At 39.3% G+C, this 27,499-nt stretch overlaps 2 protein-coding genes across 2 annotated transcripts; both read left to right on the top strand.

Annotated features, from left to right (window-relative positions):
- Positions 1–8,975: 8,975 nt before the first annotated feature.
- On the top strand, positions 8,976–10,335 carry LOC100664317 (olfactory receptor 5B3-like). The gene has a single exon (XM_003421410.3). The coding sequence runs from the start codon at positions 9,252–9,254 to the stop codon at positions 10,200–10,202; it is 951 nt and encodes a 316-aa protein (XP_003421458.3). The 5' UTR covers positions 8,976–9,251; the 3' UTR covers positions 10,203–10,335.
- Positions 10,336–22,267: 11,932 nt separating this feature from the next.
- LOC100664034 (olfactory receptor 5B3-like) lies at positions 22,268–23,713 on the top strand. Its single transcript, XM_003421409.3, has one exon. It carries the CDS (start codon positions 22,769–22,771, stop codon positions 23,711–23,713), a length of 945 nt encoding a protein of 314 aa, XP_003421457.2. The 5' UTR covers positions 22,268–22,768.
- The last annotated feature ends 3,786 nt before the right edge of the window (positions 23,714–27,499 follow it).

Below are 27,499 nucleotides of genomic sequence, written 5' to 3' on the forward strand. Positions count from 1 at the left end.
TCCCAGGCCGGTGGATCAGGATAGAGGTCTCTCCCAATTCATACAGCCGCAGAAGCTGGTGGACCAAAGATTGGCAGATTGGAGAGCACGGCTCCATTCACAGGCTGTGAAGATCAATGAATCCCAAGATTGGCAGGCAAGAATGCAAGGCTTCTCCTGATTCACATAGCTGCAGGGGCTGGTGAACCCAAGATCAGCAGGTTGGGAAACAGGACTCTTGCTCGCAGGCTGTGAAGATTGATAAATTCCAAGATAGACAGGTAAGCTGCTACCTCAAGTCCCAAGAACTGGATGTCAGACAAGAGACAGCTGCTGGATTCAGAACAAGCCAAAAACCTTGGCAAGGTGAGCAGGAAGGAAGTAGGCAGTGGAGAGTGGACAGATGAAGTCTGAGGGGGCAGTGAGCCACCACGGCCCTGCCCCCACCAGTACCACTCAGCCGATTTCATCATGGGGGTGATCACATATCAGAGTTTAACAGAGAAGTGATCACAACATTACACAACTGCCAAAACATCAAGAATCATGGCCCAGCCAAGTTGACACACAATCTTAACCATCACACCCTCTCTGTCCAAAACAGATACAGCAGTTAGGTTGATCAGGTGCCATAATGCCCAAGTTTAGCTAACAGTTATGAGGATGTTGACATATTCTCAGGACAAGAAGAGAGTGATGTGCTGACAGACCATTATTTGCTATGGGATGTGTTTTGGTTACAGACACCACAGAAAGGGAGTTAGCCCACACTCACATCCCATTCAAAATCTAGGCCACCACATCTTGTCCTAAGCACAAGGATCATTTATGGGTCACAACGAAATGTGACAGGTTACACTGAGACTACCACCTTCCACTACCTCTACAAAATTAGGGCCACTCAGCTGCTAAAGTTTTATAAAACTGCCTGAATGTCCTAAGATTAGTGAGGACAGTGTGTGGTAACTCAAATATCCCCCTCTGGCTCTAGAATCTAGAAATTGGTGCTGTTTCTTCTTGGAACCATTTTTAAAATGCTATTTTAAATATGTTTTTAATTTAAGAATAATTTTAAATATTCTAAATAGTTGCAGTGATATTACAGAGAGTAACGTACGTCATGCCCAGTTTTCCCTATTGTTAATACCTTAGTTTACCATGATACACTTGTTAAAACTAAGAAACCAACACTGGTACTTACTATGAGCTAAACTATGGAATTTATTTGGATTTTTAAATTTTTCACTAATATTCTTTTTCTCTTTCAGCATGAAATACAGGATATAACACTGTATATAGTTATCATGTTTCCTTACTGTCCTCTTATCTTTGACAGTTTCTAAGTCTTTGTTTTTTATGACCTTGAAAGTTTTGAGGAATACTGGTCAGGCATTTTATAGAATGTCTTATAATTTGCCTTATCTGATTTATTGTTTTGTTTTGGTTATTTTTTTTTTCCCTAAATGTTAGACTGTGGGTAGAGGTTTAGGGAAAAATGAAGTGCCCTTCTCATCATGTCATATCAGGGGGTACATGTTATCAACATGACTTTTCAGAGAATGTAAACCCTAATCATCTGGCCAAGGTATTTTTGCCAGGTCCTCTACTATAATATTACTGTATTTTCTCCCTTTCTATATTCTATTCTTTGAAAATAAGTCATAATGTAGCTCACACCCAAGGTGACTAAGGACTACACTATACCTCCTGGGGATTGGATGTTGGGATATAAATAAATTATTTAACACACTGGAAGAGAGATTTGTCTCTTATTTATTTATATCAGTATGAACTCATGTGTTTTTGTTTTATTTTCTTGTTTATAACTCAATACTGTGTTATTTATTTCATTTCTTGAATTCTTCCATTTTTGGACATTGGCAACACTTTCAGTTTGGCTCTTGTGTCCTTTTCACATTCCCAAGTCCTTTTGTTTACAGCAGCCTGACATCTAATTATTACTTCTAAGAGAATGTAAAGGAGAAAGACAGGGCCAAGATGGCAGAATAGTCACATGCTACATCTTTCCTCTTACTACAAAGACACACATATACACACAAAAATGAATTGGATATATATGACAACCCAGAAACCGTAGGCATCAAAGACAAAGCTGAAGAATTGGGCTTAGCAACAGGTGGAAAGAGAGACAATTCAAAACCAGTGGAAGTGGGGAATCATGGATTCCAGGATCATCAGCATTGCACTAGCTTAATCTGTGCAGCACACACAGGTTGAGACAAGCAACAGCATCCCAAGCTGAAATATACCTCATCCGGTGAATCTCCGCGCACCTCCAGAACTAAGCAGAAGTGACACCAGACCTGCAAAAGTTGAGTGCAAGCTCCCAAACCACCTTGAGCTCACCATAACCCTTCCCCTACCAGACCTCAACATCTGAGGGGCACTCCCTTTTCCTTATCCATTCCCTCCCCACTCCAACACCATTCCAGGCAGCCTGAAGCCCATTTTCACCTGCAACAGTCAAGCTGGAGCTACAGATTTGTGGCATTCTACACCACGCCTTCCCCTAAGAAGGGGCCTCACACATCCACAACAGGGGCTTGAGGGCTGGAAGTGCCACCCACTCCATCTAGCCACCAATGACAGGGGCCTGAGAATTAGCGGCAGCCCCCAATTCCTCCAGCCAAAAGCACTGAGTGCTACCCTCCCCACCACTATGCAGTCTAGTTGACAGGGGCATTCCCTCCACCTGGGCGTCTGGGGACAGCTGAAAGCATCTTACTTTACCCCACGTTGCCCCCAACTGCAACTGGACACCTGGGACTGCTCCAAACACACCCATGGAGTCCTGCATACCCAGGACTATAATTGTGAGTGCCCATATCACACCCAGTAAGCAACCACACAGGTACCTGTCCCCTGACCAACTGGTAAGTAGCAGAGCACACACACAGCAACTAACCCAACCGTTAATTCTGCTCACAGTTCAATGTTTGGAACAAGTATGCGTCTTTTCCTAGCTGCAAAGTGGCAGGCACGTATGGGGAAGCAGTTGGGCTGTTTGAGTCCTACTATCTGTGTGACCTATGCTACATCAACATTTATAAATAATAAAATAATAATATTTAATGTTGTATGAGCAGATACATGCTAGTTTTCACATATATATTATTATATAGCTAAATAGATAGATATACATATTGCGTTGTTGTTATTGTTAAGCACTGTAGAGTCATTTTCAACTCATAACGACCCTGTGCACAACAAAATGAATCACTGCCTGGTCCTCCACCATCCTCACAATTGTTGCTATGTTTGAGTCCCTTGTTGCAGCCACTATCTAAATCCATCTCATTGAGGGTTTTTTCTTTTTTGCTGACCCTCGATTTTACCAAGCATGATGTCCTTCTCCAGAGACTGATCCCTCTTTATAATATGTCCAAAGTACATGAAACAAAGTTTCACCATTCTCCCTTCTAAGGAGCATTCTGGATGTACCTTGTCCAAGACAGTTGTTTGTTCTAATGGCTGTCCATGGTATATTAAATACTCTTTGCCAACACCATAATTCAAACGCATCAGTTCTTCTTCAGTATTTCTTATTGATTGTCCAGCTTTCACAAGAGCATGTGGCAGTTGAAAATACCATGACTTGGTATTTTACATATTATATATAAATATATGTATTTATATATACAGGAATTGTATATACAAAATCTCATAATATAATCTTATTTTACATATGTACAATCTCATTATATATAATCTCATTATGTATAATCTCAACGAACCTGGGTTGCACAGTGGTTAAACACTCATTAACCAAAACATTGAAGCTTCGAACCCACTCAGCATTTCTATGGGAGAAAAGATCTGGCAATCTTCTCCCATAAAGATTACATCCTAGGAAACCCTATGGGTTAGTTCTACTATGTCATATAGGATCACTATGAGTTGAAACCCTGGTGGCGTAGTGGTTAAGTGCTACAGCTGCTAACCAAAGAGTCCGCAGTTCGAATCCTCCAGGCGCTCCTTGGAAACTCTATGGGGTAGTTCTACTCTGTCCTATCTGTCCTATAGGGCCACTATGAGTCGGAATCGAGTCGATGGCACTGGGATGAGTTGATTTCAATGACACAAAACAACAACAACATACATATAATCTCATATGATCTTCTTGAAAAATCTTATGAAGTATATGTTATATTATCATTTCCCTCTTTACTGATAAGAAGCTGAAGGTTGAAGAGATTAAATCACTTCCCTGGATCTGAGGCCAATCCACCTGACTATACAGAACAAAGTTTTAACCATTACGCTTGCCTGCACTAAATAAGGTGCAGTGAGTTTGATCCGGAGTGTGTGGGGAGAGGAGACTGTACAGAAGAAGGAGCTGTTGTTGTTGTTGTTGTTAGGTGCCGTGAAGTCGACTCTCACTCATAACGACCCCATGCACAACAGAACAAAACACTGCCCGGTCCTGCGCCATCCTCACAATCGTTGTTATGCTTGAGCTCATGATTGCAGCCACTGTGTCAATCCATCTCGTTGAGGGTCTTCCTCTTTTCCGCTGACCCTGTACTTTGCCAAGCATGATGTCTGTCTCCAGGGACTGAAAAAGGAGCTAGTCTATCTTATTTGTTGGAAAAAAATCCTCAGGCCTGATCTGTAGTATTAAGGCAAATGTATGTTTAAAAAAATGATTTTCATAAGAAGACTTATTAAGAATTCTTTGAGAAAGAGCAAAATACAAAATGAAATAAAAATAAAATTCAATTTAAAAAACCCTTTCTGTAACAAGTGCTGACAAGATGTGAAACAATTTAAACGCATTTTTGGTGTGAATACAAATGATAGAGTCACTTCAGAAAACACTTTGTCCGTTCCTTATAAATTAAACTATACTAACAACATTACCAAGCAATCCATCTCCTAGGTATTTATTCAGATGAAATGTGAAAATAAAAACCTACTTTTGGACAAAACACTTAATAGTGTGTGGTATCCAATAAAGAAATACAAATCAATAAAAAAAAAAAATCCAGTACTGATTCAGGTAGCAAAATGGATGGATTTCAAATGCATTATGCTATGTGAAACAAGACTACAAATATTAACATTTCATTTATATGATATTCTTGGCAAAATTTTATGAAGACAGTACAGTTTAGTGGTTGCCAGGAGCAGTGGGTGGGAGAAGGAACTCGGGAATTTGTTTAGTCGATTAATCTGTTTTATATTGTGATTGTAGTAGTGGCTAGATGACCACTGACATTAGACCAAGTTTTAGAATTATACACCAAAAGCTGGGGATATTGCTGTATATAAATTACACATAATTAGAAAGTGGGATAAAAAAAGAAGAAATGAGAACACGTAATCACAAAGATGTGTACACACTGCACTGAATATATCCACCTAGGTTCCCATGGACAATATAATTGCTTCTTCTGTAGTTAACTGAGGTGAACTGTAGATGCCCTCATGGAAGGCATCCCCTGAGAGCTCTGTGTCTTTTTAACTCCCTCCTGGTTTCCACGCATTAGCCTCTGAAGTCACAACATCACTCCATGTGACATCAACTGGAGGGATAGACTGTGTACAGAACCCCTTTGGTAATCATTTATTCAGGCTAATGTTAACAGTTGTTAGCTGACTTGCAAACTACTTCCAAACTGAGTATTTGCAGTGAGCGTTCAGGGAAACACCTCAAAAGAAAAGTTAAGTTGAATGACTTGAAAATAATATCTCCTTCATGAGTTGCCTTATATTATCAAGGGTGATCACATTCATTTCTACATCTTTAACTAGATCAGCAAAGTCTTTTTCACATAAGGTAACATTTACAGGTTCCAAGGATTAGGATCTGGTATCTTTGGAGACTGTTGTTCACTTATTGCAGATTTGTTTTCACATATCCTACTACATGTACATCACCCAGATTGTCTAGGGAGGGAAGGCCTCCTGTTGCACATAGTTACTCAAAGTTACAGGCTATCGAAGGCTTCCACATAAGTAGCTGCACCTGCTGGAGCCTGCTGCCTCTTCAGTCACCCATGACAAGAGAAGAGACAAATGGAGGGTGTTCATATGGTTTAACCTACTCAGACACATGTATTTGCTCTTTACAATCATAATTCTGTGAACTGTGTAGAGACGCCTTTTATTATGTTTGTCTTACAAATAAGGAAAAGGTAAGTGACCCCTCCAAGGGAAGAGAAAGAACGCTGGTGTATGCAAGACTTCAACTCAGGTTTCCCGACTGCATATTAATGTTCTTTACTCCATTTTTTACTGCCTTAAAGATCTTGGAAACTTTCGACCGGTACCTGAGAGATAGACCTTGTCTAATAGTATCAATGAGTTATCCCACGCCAGAATTTCTGATTTCAAACTCACAATTCAGAGTTGCTGTTCTCTCTTTAACAGTGATCAAGGTTAGCTTTTTCATTTCATGAAATTTTAGTGAGTAGTGAAATTCATGCAAAAGCAGAAGGGAAGTTATATATAATATGAGTAATTTCATCCCAGAATAAGAAGTTTTAAATACTTTTCTAAAACAGTGAGGTGAGGCTGAGGTATAAATGTCAAAACTCCAATCAGAAGGGAATTAAGTGGTACTTATGAAATATCACGCTTTCCAAAAGAAGATGAGCAAAAAAAAGGGATAAACGATACTCTGAGTAGATGGAAATTTCATCGTGTTCACTGTCTGTTGGCCTCTAATTAAAGGTAAACATCTCTAATTGAATGCTAAAAAAAAAAAAACAGCGAAATGATACTTGTTTAAGCAATAGAAGGGTCCTAATTGAATGGCAAGATCCATACTCCATTTTAACCTTCATTCCATAATCTCAGCCTTATTATTACTATTATACCTACAAACATTGACAGTGTGGTGGCTATACAGCGCAGGCTTTTTTTAGGGGGGGCAAAACTGGGTTTAAACTTTGCATCTTGTAATTGATAAGGGTTATTGTTTTTGGGTATGTATCTATGGGGCAGTTCTACTCTGTCCTATAGGGTCGCTATCAATGGCACTGGGTTTCTGGGTAGCTATGTAATTGTAGAATAGAGCATAACTTCTTGAATTCTCAATAGTAAAATGGGAGTAATAACACTGCACAACTTTCAAAGTTATTCTGAGGATTAATTGAAAAGATATGTGTCTATATACATATATTACCATTGGTTGTTGAACATAATGTATGCTTAAAGTGGTTATGTGTTAACGATTTTCAAACGTAAGACCTTTATAAGCCAGGCTTCTAAAGTAAAGCTCTGAAAGGATTAGGAGGAAGATGGTACAGAGTAGTGGTTAGCAGAAGATGGGCGTCCTACATAAGACTCTAAATTCAAATAAAAATGTAAAATATTATACCTGCACAAGAAGAGATTCAAAGAAAATATTTGAAAACATGGAGCATTTGATCTCTGTGATTCAGCTACGGAATGACAGCAATAAGAGAAAGAATGAGTTTTAAAAAATGAGGCTCTTTCATTCTGTGCTAAAATATAGATTGCAACTAAAAGAATTATTTAAGCTCAATTAATACAAATTAAATAAAAGATCAGCACACACAGAAATACTGGCACAACCAGCATATGGGCTGGAGGGCAATGAGAAACACTAGAGGGCTAGAACATGAGTGGACCCAGCGCGTGATGAAAGGCAAGTAGACAAGTGAGGCTACCAGATGTTAAAAACTCACACACATTTCAGAACTTTGTATGTCACCACCTACCTTTTGCAAGACTAACATAATGGCAATTGTTACACCCTATATTATGCCTAAAGTTATACCTAACACTAAGAAGTATTACATTCAGCAAATCCCTGCAAAAGATCCCTTTAAAGTATTAAAAAGCAAGATGTCACTTTGATGACTAAGGTGCACCTGACCCAAGCCTTGGTATTTTCAATCATATCATATTGCATGTGGAATGTGGACAACGGAAACGGAAGACCAAAAAATTGACACATTTGAATTATGCTATTGGTGAAGAATAGTGAATATACCATGGACTGCCAGAAGAATGAACAAATCTGTCTTGGAGGAAGTACAGCCAGAATGCTGCCTAGGAGCAGGGATAAACAGGCTTCGGCTCATTTACTTTGAACGTGCCATGAAGAGGGAACAATCGCTAGAAAAAGACTTATGTCTGGTAAAGTATAGAGTTCAAAACAGAGGGAGACCCTCAGTGAGATGTATTGACACAGTAGCTGCAACAAGGGGCTCAAACATAACTACTATTGTGAGGATAGTGCAGGACCAGGTAACATTTAATTCTGTTACACAGAGACGATTCCATAGCACCTAACAACACCACTAATCAGTCTATGCTGAACACCCAATTTTACTCATTGTCTTTTACGCATTATCTCATTTAATTCTCACTATAATATCTTGAAATAAGTCTCACTACCATCTTTATTTTACAGTTGGAGGAAAAGGGGCTTTAAGAATTTAGGTTAGGACCACTGACCGTTAGGTAGTAAACGATAGAGCTGATATAGAACACATACGTACCTTGCCGTTGTACTGAACCTTTATTCTGAACGCCACGTCTTCCCTTCAGAATTGTCTATGCTGATTGTACATGTCCTTACTGCTGAAGTTGTACCACCATGTATACTATCTATATATCTCTCGGTTGCTTCACTGTGTTATCCCAAACATAGACTTTGGACCAAGAGAGGCAATGAGTAATTTTAAATTGACTTAAATTCACTGTGATTTAATTTCAGTTAAGATCATTGAGAATACACGTGCCTGGATCCTTAGTATGGCTTTGCCACTTAATATTTCTGTAAACTTGAACAAATTATTCAACTTTTGTGTCTCATAAGTGTGGATAATAACTAATCGATCTCATAGGGTTATTGAAAGGAATACATGAATATGCATATAAATTGTTTAGAGCACTGTGGGCATGTGAGAGATACAAAAGTTTTCATTAGTCTTGGGAAAACTGAATTGGAAGTCCATGTCATTCCAGACATGTCATCTTGGCTTAGTTATTACATTTTGTACAATTCAGAGTAAGAATTAATAAAATTTAAATGTGAAGGAGATATTCCAAGATCTCTCACCTTTAACAGTCAGTAACTGTGTACATAATCTGTGCACTGTATTTTATTGTCAAGCCAATGCTTAATGTATAGAGACTCTTGACATACAAATTATCGCTATAATGAAGTAATGCACATGGTACTTACACAATTAATTTCACTGCAATGTCTTTTCTTTTTAACACTCTGTTCTTTTATTCCTTGTTGACACAGGGTATCTCTTGAGTCCCAAATAATGTCAATGGAGAACAAAACAGAAGTGACTCAGTTCATCCTGCTAGGACTAACAAATGCCCCAGAGCTTCAGTTCCCCCTCTTTATAATGTTCACTCTCATTTACCTCATCAATGTGCTTGGGAACCTGGGGATGATCGCATTGATTTTGTTGGACTCTCATCTCCACACTCCCATGTATTTTTTCCTCAGTAACTTGTCTCTGGTGGACCTTTGTTACTCCTCAGCTGTCACTCCCACAGTGTTGGCTGGGTTCCTTACAGGAGACAATGTTATCTCCTACAATGCATGTGCTACTCAGATGTTCTTTTTTGTAGTATTTACTACTGCGGAAAATTTCCTACTGGCCTCAATGGCCTATGACCGCTACGCAGCAGTGTGTAAACCCCTATATTATACCACCACCATGACAACAGGCCTGTGTGCCCGACTGGCTATAGGTTCCTATGTTGGTGGTTTCCTGAATGGTTCCATTCACACTGGGGATACATTCCGTCTGTCCTTCTGTATGTTCAATGTGGTCCATCACTTTTTCTGTGATCTTCCAGCAGTCTTGGTTCTCTCTTGCTCTGATAGGCATGTCAGTGAGATGGTTCTTGTTTTCGTGGTGAGTTTCAATATCTTTTCTGCTCTTCTGACTATCTTGTTATCCTACCTGTTTATATTTATCACCATCCTAAAGATGCACTCAGCTGAGGGGTGCTGGAAGGCTTTATCAACCTGTGCATCTCACTTTGTTGCAGTTTCCACCTTCTATGGGGCAAGCATCTTCATGTACATGCAGCCCAGCTCCAGTCATTCCATGGACACAGACAAAATGGCATCAGTGTTCTATACTATGATCATCCCCATGTTGAACCCTCTGGTCTACAGCCTGAGAAACAAAGATGTCAAGAGTGCATTCGAAAAGGTTGTTGAGAAGGCAAAATTGTCTGTAGGCTTAACTTTTTAATATGGTAGAATCCACAACAACCTACTTTATTCCCCTCAGGTATTGTCTGTGCAATGGCTCACACTTCTGGGCCTTTAATGCAGTTAATTTCTTTTTATTTTTGTATTTTAGATGAAGGTTTACTGAACAAACTAGTTTCTCATTAAATAGTACAGATATTGTTTTACAACATTGGTGAACAACCCCAGGACATGTCAACCCTCTCCTTCTCAACCTTGGGTTCCCTATTACCAGCTTTCTGGTTCCCTCCCACTTTCTAGTCCTTGCCCCTCGGCTGATGTGCCCCTTTAGTCTCATTTTGTTTTATGGGCTTGTCCAATCTTTGCCTCAAGAATGAATCTCAGGAGTGACTTCATTACTGAGCTGAAATGGTGCCCAGAGGCCATACTCTCGGGGTTTCTCCAGTCTCTGTTAGGCCAGCAAGACTGGTCTTTCTTTTTGAGTTAGAAATGTCCTTAATTTCTAAGGTGATACACTTACCTCCTCAAAACTCTGTTGTCTAGAAAAAAGAAAAAATTATGTCGAGAAATGTAATAAATGAACAAGATTGGCTCAGAGAGAACTTAAAAATACTGAAGTTTTGCTTTTCAAAAACCATTTTAATGACATTTGATTTGCCACATGTTCCCTACCATACGCCAGTGCAAGAATATATGCCCAACAGGGCACACAAAATTCCATGAATAGAAGAAAATGCAATGACACATACATGTGCACACTTACATGCAATAATGAGAATTTCTAACATTAGGTAAACAGAATGTCATTAGTTTTTAACAAAAGAAGTTAAAATAACCAATTGAGCAATCAGAATAAAAACTCATGTCCAAACTTATTTGTTTCTCTAGTCAGAAAATTCCCAAAAGTTCAAAATTAAAAAATCGTACTGTGGGTTTTTTTTTTTAAAAAAAAAAAAATCACTTTAAATGAAGATTTACAGTACAAGCTAGCTTCTCATTAAACGTACACATACTGTTCTATGACATTAGTTAACAACCCCACCATATGTCAACACTCTCGCCTCTCAACCTTGGATTCCCTATTACCAGCTTCCCTGTCCCTTCCTGTCTTCTAGTCCTTGGCCCTGAGTTGGTCTCATTTTGTTTTATGGGACTGTCTAATCTTTGGATGAAGGGTAAATCTCAGGAGTGACTTCATTGCTGAGCTAAAAGGGTGTTCAGGGGCCATACTATTAGGGTTTTTCAAATCTCTGTCAGGCCAGTAAGTCTGTTCTTTTTTGTGTGTGTGTGTGTGAGTTAGAATTTTGTCCTACATTTTTCTCCAGCTCTGTCCAGGACCCTCTATTGTGATCCCTGTCGAGCAGTCAGTTGTGGTAGCTGGGCACCATCTAGTTATACTGGACTCAGTCTGGTGGAGGCTGTGGTAGTTGTGGTCCATTAGTCCTTTGGACTAATCTTTCCCTTGTATCTTTATTTTTCTTCATTCTCCCTTGCTTGTGAAGGGGTGAGACCAGTGGAGTATTTTAGATGGCTTCTCACAGGCTTTTAAGACCCCAAACGTTACTCACCAAAGTAGAATGTAGAACATTTTCTTTACAAACTGTTATGTCAATTGAGTTAGCCATTCCCCAAGACCACAGCCCCACAGTCATCAGCCCAGTAATTTGGTCCCTTAGGGAGTTTGGATGTGTCTATGGAAGCTTCCATGACCTTGTCTTGTACAAGTTGTGATGGTTTCCCCAGTATTGTGTACTGTCTCACCCTTCACCAAGTTACCACTTATCTATTGTCTATTTAGTGTTTTTCCATCCACACCCCTACCCTCCCTTGTAATCATAAAAGATAGTTTCTTTTTGTGTATAAACCTTTTCATGAATTTTTATAGTAGTGGTCTCATACAATATTTGTCCTTTTGTGATTGACTTATTTCACTCAGGATAATGCCCTCCAGATTCATCCAGGTTGTGAGATGCTTTACAGATTCATCACTGTTCTTTATCATTGCGTAGTACTCCATTGTGTGTATGTACCATAGTTTTTTTATCCATTCATCTGTTGATGGGCACCTAGGTTGTTTCCATCTTTTTGCTATTGTGAACAATGCTGCAATAAATACAGGTGTGCATGTGTCTTTCTGTGTGACGGCTCTTATTTTTCTGGGATATATTCCTAAGAGTGGAATTGCTGGATCAAATGGTATTTCTATTTCTAGCTTTCTAAGTAAGTGCCATATTGTTTTCCAAAACTGTTGCAACATTTTGTATTCCCACCAGCAGTGCATAAGAGTTCCAATCTTTCACAGCCTCTCCAAAATTTCTTACTTTCTGTTTCTTTGATTTGTGCCAGTAATGCCAGGGTGAGATTGTGATGGTTAAGGTGGTGTATAAACTTGGCTGGGCCATGATTCTCAGTATTTATATGTGATCATCCCAATAATGCAATCTGCTGTGATTGCCATGTTATATAAATCAGATTTGAGAGTGGGAGCCACCCTAACTAAATTAAGACACCTAACTACAGTGAGGCTGATTGGAACCTGTGGTGCCTAGTGGTGGCATTCGATCAACAAAGACAAGGCGGGAGGGTTTACCGTAATGGACAGCAGAGTGAAAGCAGTAATCAGAACAGTCTGACTCCTATGGACTTATGGCATTGGCTACTTAGTCATGGTGTCCCTAGGAGTGAAATAGATAGGAAATCTACCAAATATTTACTTGATCTGTACAAATAGATGAATTGTAGGTCATGTGAACAGCAGTCTCACACAAATCACCAGAATAGAGAGTCAGAGTCCCTGAGTCAATTCCCAGACTTGAGAGAGTTTAAAAACCCACAGCTCCTTAAATGAAGGGGAGGCTGGATCCCCTTGAAGAAGGATTCCAATACACTGCCAAAAATTTATACTGCTAATCTTTCTCCCAGCCTTCCCCAAAGGGATCTATGGCCTTTTACGAGAGTGACTGTTCATTGGGGAAAAGGAAATAATCAGACTTTTCAGGGATTACTGGGTATTGGCTCTGAACTAACACTAATTCCAGGAGACAGGAAATGTCACTCTGACCCACCAGTCAGAGTGAGGGCATATAGAGGTCAGGTTATTAATGGAGTCTGGGCTTGTGTCCATCTCACAGTAGGTCCAGTGGGTCCCCGAACCCATCCCATAGTGATTTCTCCAGTTCCAGAATCCATAACTGGAGTAGATATGCTCAGCAACTTGCAGAACCCCCGCATTGGATTCCTGACAAATGGATTAAGGGCTATTATAGTAGGAAAAGCAAAGTGAAAGCCAAAAGCAATACTTGTGAGTGGAAAATAGTAAACCAAAAGCAATACTGCATTCCTGGAGGAACTGCAGAGTTTACCGCCACCATCAAGGACTGGAAAGATGCAGGGGTGGTTATTCCTACCACATCTGCATTCAACTCACCTATTTGGCCTGTGCAAAAAAGAGGCAGATCCTGGAGATTGACAGTAGATTTTGTAGTAGTACAATTGCAGCTACTGTTCCAGATGTAGTTTCATTGCTTGAGAAAATTAATATATCTCCTGGTACTTGGTATGCAGCAATTGATCTGGCTAATGCGTTTTTCTCCATGCCTGTTTCGAAAGACCTTCAGAAGCAGTTTGCCTTCAGCTGGCAAGGCCAGGAATAGACTTCATTTACTTACCTCAGGTCTACATCTACTTTCCAACCCTATGTCATAATTTAGTCCACAGGGAACTTGACCACCTTTCCCTTCCACAAGACATCACACTGGCCCATTACACTGGTTGGACCTAGTAAGGAAGAAGTGTCAATGACTCTGGACTTATGGGTAAAACATTTGCATGCTAGAGGTTTGGAAATTAATCCCACAAAAATTCAGGCACTTTCACCTCAGTGAAATTTCTAGCAGTCCAGTGATGTGGGGCATGTCCAGATATTCCTTCTAAAGTGAAGGATAAGTTATTGCATCTGGCTGCCCCCACAACTAAAAAGTAGGCACAAGCCTAGTGCGCCTATTTGGATTTTGGAGGCAACATATCCCTCATTTGAGTATGTTACTCTGGCCTATTTATCAAGTGGCTTGAAAAGCTGTTACTTTTGAGTGGGGCCAAGAACAAGAGACAGTTCTTCAACAGGTTCAGGCTGCTGTACAAGCTGCTGTGCCACTTGGGCCATATTATCTGGCTGATCCAACAGTGCTAGAAGTGTCAGGGACTGATACAGATGTTGTCTGGAGTCTTTGGCAGGCTTCTGCTGGTGAATCACAGTGCAGATTCTTAGGATTTTGGAGCAAAGCCCTGCTGCCCTATTTAGATAACCACTCTCCTTCTGAGAAACAGCTTTTGGCTTGTTACTGGGCCTTAGTAGAGACTGAATGCTTAACCATGGGACATCAAGTCATCATGCGGCCTTAGCTGCCCCCCATGAATTCAGTGTTGTCTGACCCACAGAGTTGTGAAGTTGGACATGCATAGTGGCACTCCATTATTAAATGGAAGTAGTATATATGAGATCAGGCCCAAGCAGGACCTGAAGGCATAAGTAAGTTGCATGAGGAAGTGGCCCAAATGCCCATGGTCTCCACTCCTGACACATTACCTTCCATCTCCCAGTCTGCACCTATGGCCTCATGGGGAGCTACTTATGATCAGTCGACTGAAGTAGAGAAAACTTATGCCTGGTTTACAGGTAGTTCCGGGTGATATTCAGATACCACTAGAAAGTGACCAGTGGTAACACTATAGCCCCTTTCTGGTACCTCCCTGAAGGGCAGTGTTGAAGGGAAATCCTCTCAATGGGCAGAACTTAGAGCTATTCTCCTGGTTATTCACTTTGCTGACAAATGGTCAGATGTGCGATCGTATACTGATTCACGGGTGCTGGCCAAGGATTTGGCCAAATAATAAGAGACTTGGAAGAAACATGATTGGACAATCAGAGACAAGGATTTATGGGGAAGAGGTATGCAGACAGACCTCTCTGAATGGGCCGAAGAAGTGAAGATATTTGTGTCTCATGTGAATGCTCACCAAAGTGTGATATTAGCAGAGGATGATTTTAATAATCAAGTGGGTAGGATTAAGCATTCTGTGGAAACAAGTCATCCTCTTTCACCAGCTACTTCCATCATTTCTCAATGAGCTCATGAACAAAGTGGTCGTGGTGGGAGGAATAGAGGTTATGCATGGGTCTAACAACATGGACTTCCACTCACCAAGGCTGTCTTGAATACAGCCACTCCTGAGTGTCCAATCTGCCAACAGCAGGGACCAACACTGAGTGCCCAGCACAGCACCATCCCTAAAGGTGATCGGCCAGCAACCTGGTGGCCAGTTGATTACATTGGACCTCTTCTGTCATGGAAAGGGCTGTGTTTTTTCCTTATTGGAGTAGACACTTACTCTGGATATGGATTTGCCTTCCCTGCATGCAATGCTTCTGCCAAAACTACCATCAAGGACTTCCAGAATGCCTTATCTGCCATTATGGTATCCCACACAACATTGCCTTGGATCAAGGGACTCACTTCACAGCAAATGAAGTGTGGCAGTTGGCCTATGCTTATGGAATTTGCTGGTCTTACCATGTTCCTCATCACCCTGAAGCAGCTGGCTTGATAAAATGATGGAATGGTCTCCTAAAAACATAATTACATTGCCAGCTAGGTGGCAATACCTGAAGGGTTGAGGAAATGTTCTCCAGGAGGCTGTATATGCTCTAAATCAGCAACCAATATATGATGCTATTTCTCCCATAACCGAAATTCATGGGTCCAGGAATCAAGGGGGTAGAAATGGGAGTGGCACCACTCATTGTTACCCCTAGTGACACACTCACAACCTTATGCTCTGCAGGTCTAGAGGTCTTAGTTCCAAAGGAAGGAATGCTTCCACCTGGAGACACATCACTGATTTCACTGAACTGGAAGTTAAGAATGCCACCTGGTCACTTTGGGCTCCTTATGCCTCTGGATCAACGGTCAAAGAAGGGAGTTACCATACTGGCTGGTGTGATTGATCCTGATTACCAAGAGGAAATTGAACTGATATTACATAATGGAGGTAAAAAAAAAAAAAAAAAGAGTATGTCTGAAATGCAAGAGATTCCTTAGGGTGTTTCTTAGAACTACCATGCCCTGTGATAAAAGTCAACAGAAAACTACAGCAACCCAATTCCATCAAGACTACTAACAGCCCAGACTCTTCAAGAATGAAGGTTTGGGTCACCTCACCAGGCAAAGAACCACAATCAGTTGAGGTGCTTACTGAAAGCAAAGGGAATACGGAATCTGTGGTGGAAGAAGGTAGTTCTGAATACCAGTTATGGCCACATGACCAGTCGCAGAAACCAGGACTATAATTGTTATGAGGATTTCTGCTTTGTACGTGTGCACCAAATATTTTTGTTTTCTTCACTTATAAAATATAAGATGCAAATGCGGCTAGAGTGTTTTTGGTTGCACACATATTAGTTGTATCATGTTAGGCACAATTATGACTTTGTAATTGTCTTTATTCAGAGATCACGTGTGGTTTGAGGACATGCATACAGGTGCCAACTTGACAAGCGGTGGACTGTGATGGTTAAGATTGCATGTCAACTTGTTTGGGCCATGATTCTCAGTGTTTATTTGTGATCAGTCCCATGATGGAATCTTCCGTGAGTAGCCAATCAGTTGAAAGGGAGTTTCCTTGTGCATGTGGCCTGCATCCAAATATAAGTGGACATTCTGGCTTTTGTCTGCTCTGGATCTTGTAGCTGCCTCCCATACATCTGGCCTTCAGTTCTTGGGACTTAAGCTAGCATCTTATCTGTTGATCCTGGGATTTGTCAATCTTCACAGCCTGTGATCTTGGGTTTGCAGCTATGTGAAGCAGAAGAAGCCTCTGTCCTGATCCAAGGACTTGAGACATTCCAGCCTCTACAGTTATGTGAGCTGTTTCCTTGATATAGATCCCTCTCTATGTATATTTATATGCTTTACTGGTTTTGCACCTCTGGAGAACCCAGCCTAAGACAGCTGGCAAGTTCCTAGTTCACGGGTCAGACGTCAGACTCAGTCTAGGGGCTCCTCCTGACTCAACATAGCTGCAGGGGCTGATGAACCCAAGATCCACAGCTCAGGCAGCAGTCTACTGGCTCGTGGCTGTGAAGGGTAATAAATTCAAGATCTTCAGGTAAGACAGCAAGCTGCTGGCCCAAGTCTCGGGAACTGGAGGTCAGATGCTGATAAGCTGAATGCAGGATCCAGAGCAGACAAAAGCTAGTGAGCTTTGACAGAAAGTCCACATATGTGGGATTCATGTCACACCCCCAAGGAAATTCCCTTTCAGCTGATTGGGGATCAGTTTTTTTTTGGATCTACTCACAGTAGATTCCATTGTGAAGGTGATTACATTATACCAGATCTCATCATGGAAGTGATTGCATCAATACACAATTGCCAAACTACATCATAACTGCCAAACCACTGAGAATCATGGCCCACCCAAGCTGACACACAACCTTAAGGATCACACATTCTGCTCAATAACATGAGTTTATAATTATTGTCATATGCATTTGTATTTTGAATCATAAGGAAAAATAGAGGAATTACAAACCAAAGATATAATAACAGTGATTGTTATATTTTCCTATATAGTTAATTTTACAATCTAGAATCCTTCCTTTCAGCCTAAAGGACTCCCTTTGGCATTACTTATTGGACAGACTTACTAGTGTCAAACTTCCTCAGCTTTTGTTTATCTGAGAATGTCTTAATGTCTCTCTCTTTTTTTTTTTTCATTTTTGAAGGGTAATTTTGCCTTATTTGAAAAGCATGGTTAACAGGGTTGTTTTTGTTTTTGTTTTTCCAACACTTTAAATATGTCAATCAGTGCACTGACTTCTGACCTAAGTGATTTCTGAAGATACTCTGTACACGGCAATTTGCTTCTCTCTTTCTGCTTTCAAGATCCGTTGTCTTTGGCTTTTGACGGTTTAATTATAGTGTCTCTTGGTGTGAATCTCTTTGTGTTTTTCTAGTAGGAGTTTGTTGAACTTCTTGGATGTGTAGATTCTTTTATCAGATCTGGGAAGTTTTCATCTATTATTTCTTCTAATATTCTTTCTGCCTTCTGTCTTTTTTTCTGGTATTCCCAGTCTATGTGTGTATGTATATAGATACATATATAATTTTGACATTTTTGCACAATCTTCTTGACAAGCCTATAAGGGCTGTTATTAAATATTAATAAAATTAATATTAATAAAATATTAAATATAACATTTAATCCTATGTGCCACCTGATAAGTGCTGATATTATACACACACACATATGTTCTCATATAATCTTAACAATCTTAAGAGGAATATATATTAGCTCCCTCTTTACAGAAGAAGTTTGGCAGGTTCCTCTTCAATTAAACATATGATCAAGCAATCCAACTCCTAGATATTTACCCAAATGATTATTAAACATATGACCAAGCAATCCAACTCTTAGGTATTTGCCCAAAAGAAAACTTTAGTAGAATGTTTAGAGCACCTTTATTTGTACTGAAACTAACACAAATGCCCCTCAGTTGGGGAATGGATAAACAGTACATCGTGTCCAATAATGGAATAAAACACAACAATAAAAAAGATTCCACTACTGATACAGGTAACAATATGGATGGGTCTCAAATGCGTTATGCCAAGTAAAAGAAACTAGTCTCAAAGCTTACATACTGTAAGATCCTATTTACATGACTTTCTTGCAAAGGTAAAACTATATGAAGACAATACAGTTTAGTGGTTGCCAGGAAGAGTGGTTGGGAGAAGGGGTTGGCCACAAAGAAGATTGGGGAAAGTTGTTTAGGTGATGAAACTGTGCTGTATTGTGATTGTGGAAATGGTTATATGACCATAGACATCTGACCAAAGTCTTACATTTATACATTAGAAACTGTGGATATTACCATATTTAAACTATACTTCAATTAGAAAGTGAGAAAAAAAAAAGCAATGTCAAGTAATGCACAAACTTGTGTACATACTCACCATATCCAGCTAGTTCCCACGGGCAATATAACTGCTTCTTCCCTGGATAAGTGAAATGAGGAACTAAAGACACCCACATAGGGAATATCCCCTGAGAGCTGTGTGTCTTTAAAACTCCCTTTTAGTTCCCATGTATTACCCTCTGAAAAATCAACATGAATGCACATGATATCATTTTAGAGGGACCAGCCTGTGTACAGAGCCCCTTTGGTAATCGTTTATTCAAATGAATGCTAATAGTTGTTAGCATACTTTCCAGCCTCTCCCAAACTGATTATTTGCAGAAGTCTTCAGCCACAGCCAGGGAAAAGACTTGAAAAGAAAGATTATATTGAGTAACTTGAAAATAATAACACCTTCATGAATTGTTTTAAAGACCTTTCTTCATTTGCTCTTCACAACTACAATTCTGTGAATTATATGGGAAACATCCTTTTATTATTTTTATCTTACAGATAAGGAGGAGGTACGGGACCACTTCAAGGGCAGAGAAAATGCATGGTACAGGAAGGACTTCAATCTGGAGTCTCAGCTGCACTTTAATGTTCTTTTCTCCATCTTCCCCTGCCTTAGAGAACTTGGAATCTTTTGACCAGTACCTGAAAGAGAGCTTCTTTGATAGGATTTATGTATTATTCCATGGCTGAATTTCTTATTCCAAACTCACAATTCTGAATTACCTTTATCAGTGATTAAGGTAAGCTTTCTGTTTCATGTACAATTTTAGTGAATAGTGTAATCCATAGGAGCCCTGGTGGTGCAGTGCTTAAGGGTTCAGCTGCTAACTAAAAAGCCGGGAGTCTGAATCCACCAGCCTCTCCTTGGAAACTCTATGGAGCAGTTCTACTCTCTCCTATAGGGTCGCTATGAGTCGGAATCAACTCGACGTTAATGGGTTCGGTTTTGGTTAATATAATCCATGCAAAAGCAGTGAGGAAACTTTATCTACTATGAGTTATTCGAGTCCAGAATCAATAGTTATAAACATTTTTCTAAAACTGTAAGGCTGGAATATAAATGTCAAAATTTCCATCAGTTTGTAGTTCAATGATACTTAGGAAACATCCTGCTGCTTTCCTAAAGAGGATGAGCAAAAGAAAGGGGTCCGGGCAGAGGACACACGATGCCGTGATTGGGTAGGTGATAATTTCATCTTGTTGGCCTTTAATTGAAGATAAAATTTTAAAATGCTTCATTAAGAGTTAAATGACACTGACACTTTTTAGCTACAAAAACCAAACCAAACCCATTGCCGTTGAGTCAATTCCAGCTCACAGCGACCCTATAAGACAGAGTAGAACTGCCCCATACAGTTTCCAAGGAGCGGACAGTGGATTCGACCTGCTGACCTTTTGGTTAACAGCCAAGCTCTTAACTACTGCACCACCAGCGCTCCTATAGATTACACTACTCACTAAAATTGTACATGAAACAGAAAGCTTACCTTAATCACTGATAATCACTGCTGACCTTTTGGTTAGCAGCCAAGCTCTTAACCACTGCACCACCAGGGCTCCTTTTTAGTTATAGAAGGGTCTTAATTGAATTATCAAAATCCATGCTCTATTTTAACCTTTTTTTCCATAATCTCACCCTTATTATTACCAGCTCATCTACAAATGCCGACAGTGCTGAACCATAGGATTTTTATTCGGTCAGACCTGGGTTTACACCTTGAATCTTGAATCTCCCTCATACTAGCTCTGTAATTGTAGAATATCACATAACTTTTTGAATCTTTAAAGGTAAAATGAAAGTAATATTACATACCTTTTAATTAATTGAAAAGATGTACATATATACAAATATTATCATTAGCTGTTGAGTGTAGTGTATGCTAAAAGTGTTTCTGTATATCCAAGTTTGGCAAACATAATCTAGGTTTGTAAAGCAAAGCTGTGAAAGGATTAAAAGGAAAATGGTAAAGGATAGTGGTTAGTAGAGGATTGATGGCTGGCCAAAGATTTCAAATCCGAATAAAAGATGTAAAATGTTGTGCTTACACAAGAACAGATTTAAAGAAAACAAAAAACACAGAACTCTTTACCACTATGTATCTTCAGGCAAAATGCAAACATAATTTATGGATTTACAACTCTTGATCTCTGTGATTCAGCTATGGGATGACAACAAGGAAAGAACAAATGAGTTTAAATAAATGAGGCTCTCAACCCAAGCTGACATATGGATTTCAAGGAAGAAATTAAGCAAAAGAATGGCTCATGTGGAACGGTTGGCACAATTACTCATATGGGATAGAGGACACTGAGAAACACTAGGCGACACAGAATATCTCAGTGAACCCGGGATATAAAGAAAGACAAGCAGACAAGTGAGGCTACCAGCTGTTGAAAACTCACCCATACTTTAAATCCCTGCATGTCACCACTCACCTTTCTCAAAAGCAACACAGAGGTCATCATTCAACCCTAACATTATACCTAATGTCATACCTAGCACCTAACATTAATCCGCTGTACTACACACCTGATTTTACTCATTGTCATTACGCATTATCTCTTTTAATTCTCACAATAATACCTTGAAGAAAGTCTCATTACTATCTTTATTTTGCAGATGGAAAAAAGGAGGCACAGGAGAATTAGGGGCACAACGACTCCTAGAAAATATATACTGGGGCTGATATTTGAATGCATATGCACCCCTTCCCAAACCCAACTCTATACTGGATGCATAAGTTTCCCTTCAAAATTGCCTTTGCTGATTTTACATGCCCTTACTGCTACAGGTACACCACTATATCTATCTATCTATATCTCTCAATTACTTCACTGTGTATCCAAAAACATTGAGTTTGGACCAATGGAGCAAATGAGTAATTTTAAATTGATTTAAATTCAATTTTACTTAAATTCAGTTAAGATCACTGGATTTGGGAACACCTTACCTGATTTCTAAGCTTGGCTTTGCCACTTACTACTTCTGTTAGTGGTTAAGTGCAACAGCTGCTAACCAGAAGATTGGCAGTTCGAATCCACCAGGAGCTCTTTGGAAACTATGGGACAGTTCTACTCTGTCCTATAGGGTCACTATGAGTCGGAATCGACTTGAGAGCAGTGGTGGGTGTGTGGGTACTTCTGTTAACATGAATAAGTTTCGAGGTATGAACTAATGAACCTCATATGGTTGTTGGAAGGAATAAATGGATATGTACATAAAATGTCTACAGCAGTGTCTGGCACATGAACTATATAAAAGTATAATTTTTCACTAAGCTCAGGAAAACTGAGATGGCAAATCATGTCACTTATGACATGTCATGTTGGCCAAGTTATGACTTTTCTACAGCTCACTTTAAAAATTTATAAAATTTAAAAGTCAGGGAGACGTTCCATGAAAATACTTCAGTTTCAACAGTTAGTAACTATATAGATAATTTGTGCACTAAATTTCATTGTCAAGCCCATAATTTATGTATGCAGATTTTCGAAATACAAAATATTGCCATAACAAAATAATGCCCGTGGTATTTATATATTTCAATTTCATTTCAATCTCTTTTCTGTGTTTAACACTTTGTTCTTTTATTTGTCATTGATACAGGACATCTCTTGATTCCTAAGTAACATCAATGGAGAACAGTACAGAAGTCATTCTGTTTATCCTGCTAGGACTAAGCAATACCCCAGAGCTGCAGGTCCTCTTCTTTATGCTGTTCACTCTCCTTTACCTCATCAGTGTGCTTGGGAACCTGGGGATGATTGGGTTGATTTTGTTGGACTCTCGCCTCCACACTCCCATGTACTTTTTCCTCAGTAACTTGTCTCTGGTGGACATTTGTTACTCCTCAACTGTCACTCCCACAGTGTTGGCTGGGTTCCTTACAGGAAACAATGTCATCTCCTACAATGCATGTGCTACTCAGATGTTCTTTTTTGTAGTATTTGCTACTGTGGAAAATTTCCTGTTGGCCTCAATGGCCTATGACCGCTACGCAGCAGTGTGTAAACCCCTACATTACACCACCACCATGACTACAGAACTGTGTGCCCGTCTGGTTCTAGGTTCCTATGTTGGTGCTTTACTGAATGCCTCCATCCACATTGGAAACACCTTCAGTCTTTCTTTCTGTATGCCCAATGTGGTCCAGCACTTTTTCTGTGATCCTCCAGCTGTCATGGTTCTCTCTTGCTCTGATAGACATGTTAGTGAGATGGTTCTTATTTTTGCTGCAAGCTTCAATATCTTTTTTGCTCTTCTGGTTATCTTCCTTTCCTACCTGTTCATATTAATCACCATCCTAAAAATACACTCGGCTGAGGGATACCGGAAGGCCTTATCCACCTGTGGTTCCCACCTCACTGTAGTCTCCATACTCTATGGGACAGGCACCTTCATGTATCTACAGCCCAGCTCCAGTCATTCCATGAGCACAGACAAAATGGTGTCTGTGTTCTATACTATGGTCATCCCCTTGCTGAACCCTCTAATCTATAGCCTGAAGAACAAGGAGGTCAAGAGTGCATTCAGAAAGGTTGTTGAGATGGCAAAATTGTCTCTTGGCTTAGCCTTTTAATATTGTAGGATTCACAGCAATCAAGTTTCATTCTTGTTAGATTTCTCTGTGCAATGGTTCACATTTCAAAGCCCACACTGCACTTAGATTCCTAAGGTGGTATACTTTCCTCCTCAAAAGTTTGTTGCCTAGAAAAAAAGAAAATATTATGCTCTGAAATGTAATACATAATGAGAATGGCTCAATGGGACTTAAGAATATTAGGGTTTTGATTTTCAAAAAACCTTTTTAATGGTATTTGATTTATTCACATGTTCTTTACCATACGCCAGTGCAAGCATATATGTCAAACAAGGCACACACAACTCCATGGATAGAAGCATATGCAAGGACCTTATTGTGCACTTACACACAAGAATAGGAGTTTGCTAATGAAGTCAGTAGAATGGCTAGTTTTTAATAAAAGAAATTAAAATAACCAGTCAGGATATCAGAATACAAATTCGTGTCTAAACTTTTTTTTCTCTAGTTGAAAAAAACAATTTTGAGTCCAAAGTGAAGAAAAAGATGATATAGATTTCTTAATGAAGGTGTTTGCTTTCTGTTACTATAATTTACCTAGAGGTATCTAAGTATACTGAAGCCATGGTGGCACAGTGGTTAAAAGCTACAGCTGCTAACCAAAAGGTCAGCAGTTTGAAAGCCTATTGGAAACCCTATGGGGCAGTTTACTCTATCCTGTGGAGTTGCTATGAGTCAGAATCGACTCAACAGCAATAGGTTTTTTTGTTCTTATATAAGTATAGCGTCTTAACAGAACTAATATCTCTGTCTTCACTAAATGCTTTGACAGAAACAGTGTGGTCATATGGTGATTTTCAAAAGAAAAAAGTTCATTGTACAAAAAAAGGATATCAATAATATGGACATTTTCCAGTTTATCTGTATATGGCCACCAACCCTTCACATTTTGAAAAACATAAAAAAAATTAAAGACCACTGAGACTAATGATAAATGATGATGTTAAGCATTTTTCATATTGGAAATGATATGAAACGGATAATGTTACTTATTCATGGATACCTTAGTTCTGGGTGAGCTACAGCATCTCTTATTCTCCTGCTCATTCATCTCACTATATTCATAGTGATTTCCTTGCCACATCTTATCTTAACTTATTGACTATCCTGTTATCCAATATTTCACACTTAAGACAATAGTAAAAAGTCTACTATCTCACTGTGTTGGGCATTAGCTACGTACTTCTGGCAGTAACATATGCCCAGGTGTGAGGTGAGTGTAAAGCTGGCTATGATGGTTAAGGTTATGTGTCAGCTTGGCTGGGCTATGATTCTCAGTTGTGTGGCAGGTACGAGATGATGTAATTTGGCAGTTATGTAATGATGTACTTATTCTCCATTTTGTGATCTGACGTGATCATCCTCCACTTTTGCATAATGCTGATTTTCACAAAATGACTTGGTCTGTGCAACTTAACCACGTCGATAAACAACTCGTAAGAATGCTGTTGCCACCGGGCTTTTTACTTACTGTTCCTTCTGCTTGAAATGTTCCTTCTCTCCCTTCAAGTTTCTGTTTAAATGTTACCGTATCACAGTGTCCTCAGTTCTTGCTGGACATTGTCTCTTTCCCACTTTATTCTTCATAATTCTGATCATTATTAAGTGTTGTTAGTTGCCATCAAGTAGGTTCCGACTCACAGCTACCCTATGTACAACAGAATAAAACATTGCCCTGTTCTGTACCATCCTCACAATCATTGTTATGCTTGAGCCTGTCGTGGCAGCCACAGTGTCAATCCATCTCATGAGGGTCTTCCTCTTCTTCACTGGCCCTCTGATTTTCCAAGCATGATGTCCTTCCCCAGGGACTAGTCCCACCTGATAACATCTCCAAGGTATGTGAGACAAAGTCTGGTCATCCACATTTCCAAGGAGCATTCCAGCAGCTGTACTTCTTCCAAGACAGAATTGTTCATTCTTCTGGGAGTCCATATTCTTCTCCAACACCATAATTCAAATGTTTCAACTCTTCTTCAATCTTCCTTATTCATTGTCTAGCTTTCACATGCATATAAGGTGGCTGAAAATATCATGACTTGGGTCAGGTGCACCTTAGTCCTTGAAGTGACATCTTTGCTTTTTAACACTTCAAAAAGGTCTTTTGCAGTAGATTTTCCCAAGGCAATATGTCTGTCCTGACCGTTACTCAACTATTATTAGTAGTACTTATGTGTTCATCTGTTCATCAATCTTCTCTAAATAGAATGTAAACTCCACAAGAGCACTGGATTTGCCTGCTTTATTAACAACTTTATCCCCAGTGCATTGATTAAGGCCTGATCCATGCTGACTTCAATTCTTACACTTCTTTTGGTAAACTTATTTCTAAGCAGTTTATTCCTTTGGACGCTATTCTAAATGGATTTATTTCATTTTTGGCTTATTCACTGGTAGTGTATAAAAATTCAATTGATTTATTTTTGCGTATTTATCTAGTATTAATCTTCCTGAATTGTGTGTGTTCTAATATATTTTTAGTGAATTCTTTGAGGTTTTCTGTATAGAAGACCATGCATCTCTGAATTGAGATAATTTACTTCTACCTTTCCTATCTGGGTGCCTGCTTTTTCTTGACTAATTTCCCTAGCTAGAACCTCCAGTGAAATGTTGACTAGAATTGATGATAATGAACATCCTTATCTTATTCACGGTCTTAATAAGAAAACATTCAGTCTTTCACCATCTAATGTGATGCTATATGAAGGTTTTTTCATAGATGCCCTTTATAATGTTGAGGAAGCTCCCTTCTATTCCTAGTTCCCTGAAAGTTTCTAATCATAAATGGGTGTTGGATTTTGCTAAATGAGTTTTCTGCACCTATTGAGACTATCATATGGTTTCTGTCCTTCATGCTACTAATATGGTCTATAACTTGAATTGGATTTTTTGATGATAAACCAACCTAACGTTATTGGATTAAATGTCATTTTGTTATGTTCGCTATGAGTTGGAATCGACTCAACGGCACTGGCACTGGGTGTATGTAATCCTTTTTCCTATGTTTCTGTATTCTGCTTCATAGTATATTTTAAGGAATTTTGCATACATATTTTTATGGAATATTGTCTGTAGTTTTCTTGTAATGTATTTGTCTGGTTTTGGTTCCAGAGTAATGCTGGCCTCAGAATAAGTGAAGGAATGTTTTCTAGAAGAGTTTGTCAATGATTGGTATTAATTCTTTTTTTCAGTATTGGGTAGAATTTACCAATGAAGCCTGAGCTTTTCTTGGAGGGAAATTCATAAATTATTAATTCTATCTTTTTATTGTTATAGATCAATTTAGATCGTCTATTTTAAACTGTTTTATTGTTGTAAAATACATATATAACAAAACATTCACTGTTTCAACATTTTCACATGTATAATTTAGTGACATTAATTATGTTCATCAAGTGAAACCATCACCACTTTCCGTTTTCAAAATTTTTGCCACTCTTAACAGAATTTCAGTGCCCCCAAGAAATGACTCCCCCTTTCCCCATCCCTCTTACCTAACACTGCATCTTATTGTTAAGATGTCAAAATTACCCAAAGCAATGTGTAGATTCGATGCAATCTCCATTAAAATTCCAACAGCTTCGTTTGCGGAAATGGAAAATCCAACCCTCAAATTTATATGAATGTGCAAAGGGCACTGAATATCCATAGTGACAAAGAAGAACAAAGCAGGACTACACTTCCCGATTTCAAAACATAATATAATGCTACAGTAATCAAAACAGTCTGGTACTGGTATAATGACAGACACGTTGACCAAAGAAA

This window comes from Loxodonta africana, chromosome 7, assembly GCF_030014295.1.
Source record: "Loxodonta africana isolate mLoxAfr1 chromosome 7, mLoxAfr1.hap2, whole genome shotgun sequence".
NCBI classification, from domain to species: Eukaryota; Metazoa; Chordata; class Mammalia; order Proboscidea; family Elephantidae; genus Loxodonta; species Loxodonta africana.

Bases quoted from the DNA above. Each gene is read 5' to 3' on its own strand.
- LOC100664034 (XM_003421409.3), top strand. From the start codon at position 22,769: ATGGAGAACAGTACAGAAGTCATTCTGTTTATCCTGCTAGGACTAAGC.
- LOC100664317 (XM_003421410.3), top strand. From the start codon at position 9,252: ATGTCAATGGAGAACAAAACAGAAGTGACTCAGTTCATCCTGCTAGGA.